Below are 1,076 nucleotides of genomic sequence, written 5' to 3'. Positions count from 1 at the left end.
TACTGAATGTCATGCATTGAGTGCCTTTCTTCTTCTCATGTCTCCTATACAGTCTGCTTTACATGCTTGCAGTGAAAGCTGTCCACTTGGATTTAGCAAAATACCTGATGATTGGAGACCATTCTGTTGTTTTGATTGTGTTCCATGTCCAGATGGAGAATTTGCAAATGAAACAGGTATTTATAAAGTGATTCTGAATGAGGACATTTCTAGAAATACTTCCCAATATTGACATTTCTAGAAATGTTTCTGAATGTGGACATTTGTAGAAATGATTCTGAATGAGGAAATGATGCACCACAGGATAGGCATGAGTAACACAACACCTGAAGACACGGCTATATTCATGTAGCTAACTCTCAATAGTTTAAAACAAGGTTTTGCTGGGTAGAATAGCAAAGGTTTTAATTCCAACTCTCAGAATGTAGATCTCTGAGTTCAAGGCCCNTTTATCTACATAGTGAGTTCCAGGACAGCCAGGGCTGCACAGAGAAACCCNGTCTTGAAAAACAAAACAACTAACAAACAAAAACCTTGATTTTAACCCAGTCATTTTTGTAACTGATGTTTGTTTATCTGTTTGTTTTATTTGCTATGCTGTGTGTATAAATCTCAAGCTCTCGGGTTCCTGCAGTCCTCCAGGCTCAGCCCCCTGGGTGACTAAGCCTACAGGAGTGTTCTACATCTGGTCCAGCTTTGTCTTCTGCATAACAGCATTGAGTTTAAGTTTCTTTTCTTTGTATCTCTGCTTTTCACTAATGGTTCTACTACAGCTGTAGTAGTATTAATCAGTGAAGTTAGTAGTCTTTGTATACTGTAAACAGTTAGTGCTTCGTGTATATCCTAAACTATGANNTACATTTTAAAGTATGACTTCGTTTCATGCTAAAAATAAATACTAATAATGACCAATATTTCATTCACAAGGAAATTAAACTTCAGAGAAACCATATAAATTGCTATGATCGTACAACCTAGAGACAGACAGCTGAGACAACATAGAGACTTGTTAAATGAGAGGAACTGCTAAGAACATTGTATCAGAGTGACACTGATTGCAGATTCAGCACCCCTTT

At 37.3% G+C, this 1,076-nt stretch overlaps 1 protein-coding gene across 1 annotated transcript in view; it reads left to right on the top strand.

Moving 5' to 3' along the window:
• Positions 1 to 52: 52 nt before the first annotated feature.
• Positions 53 to 1,076, top strand: part of LOC110288554 (vomeronasal type-2 receptor 26-like) — a gene marked incomplete at its 5' end in the record, with an annotated part of 7,845 nt that continues 6,821 nt past the window's right edge. The window contains one exon of the mRNA XM_021154866.1: positions 53 to 176. Coding sequence (XP_021010525.1) covers positions 53 to 176 — 124 coding nt within the window. The remainder of the gene's footprint in view (positions 177 to 1,076) is intronic.

Source organism: Mus caroli, unplaced genomic scaffold (assembly GCF_900094665.2).
Source record: "Mus caroli unplaced genomic scaffold, CAROLI_EIJ_v1.1 scaffold_20977_1, whole genome shotgun sequence".
In the NCBI taxonomy this organism is placed as follows: domain Eukaryota; kingdom Metazoa; phylum Chordata; class Mammalia; order Rodentia; family Muridae; genus Mus; species Mus caroli.
The sequence above is the reverse complement of the archived record's forward strand: the minus strand, read 5'-3'. Positions and strand labels throughout refer to the sequence as shown.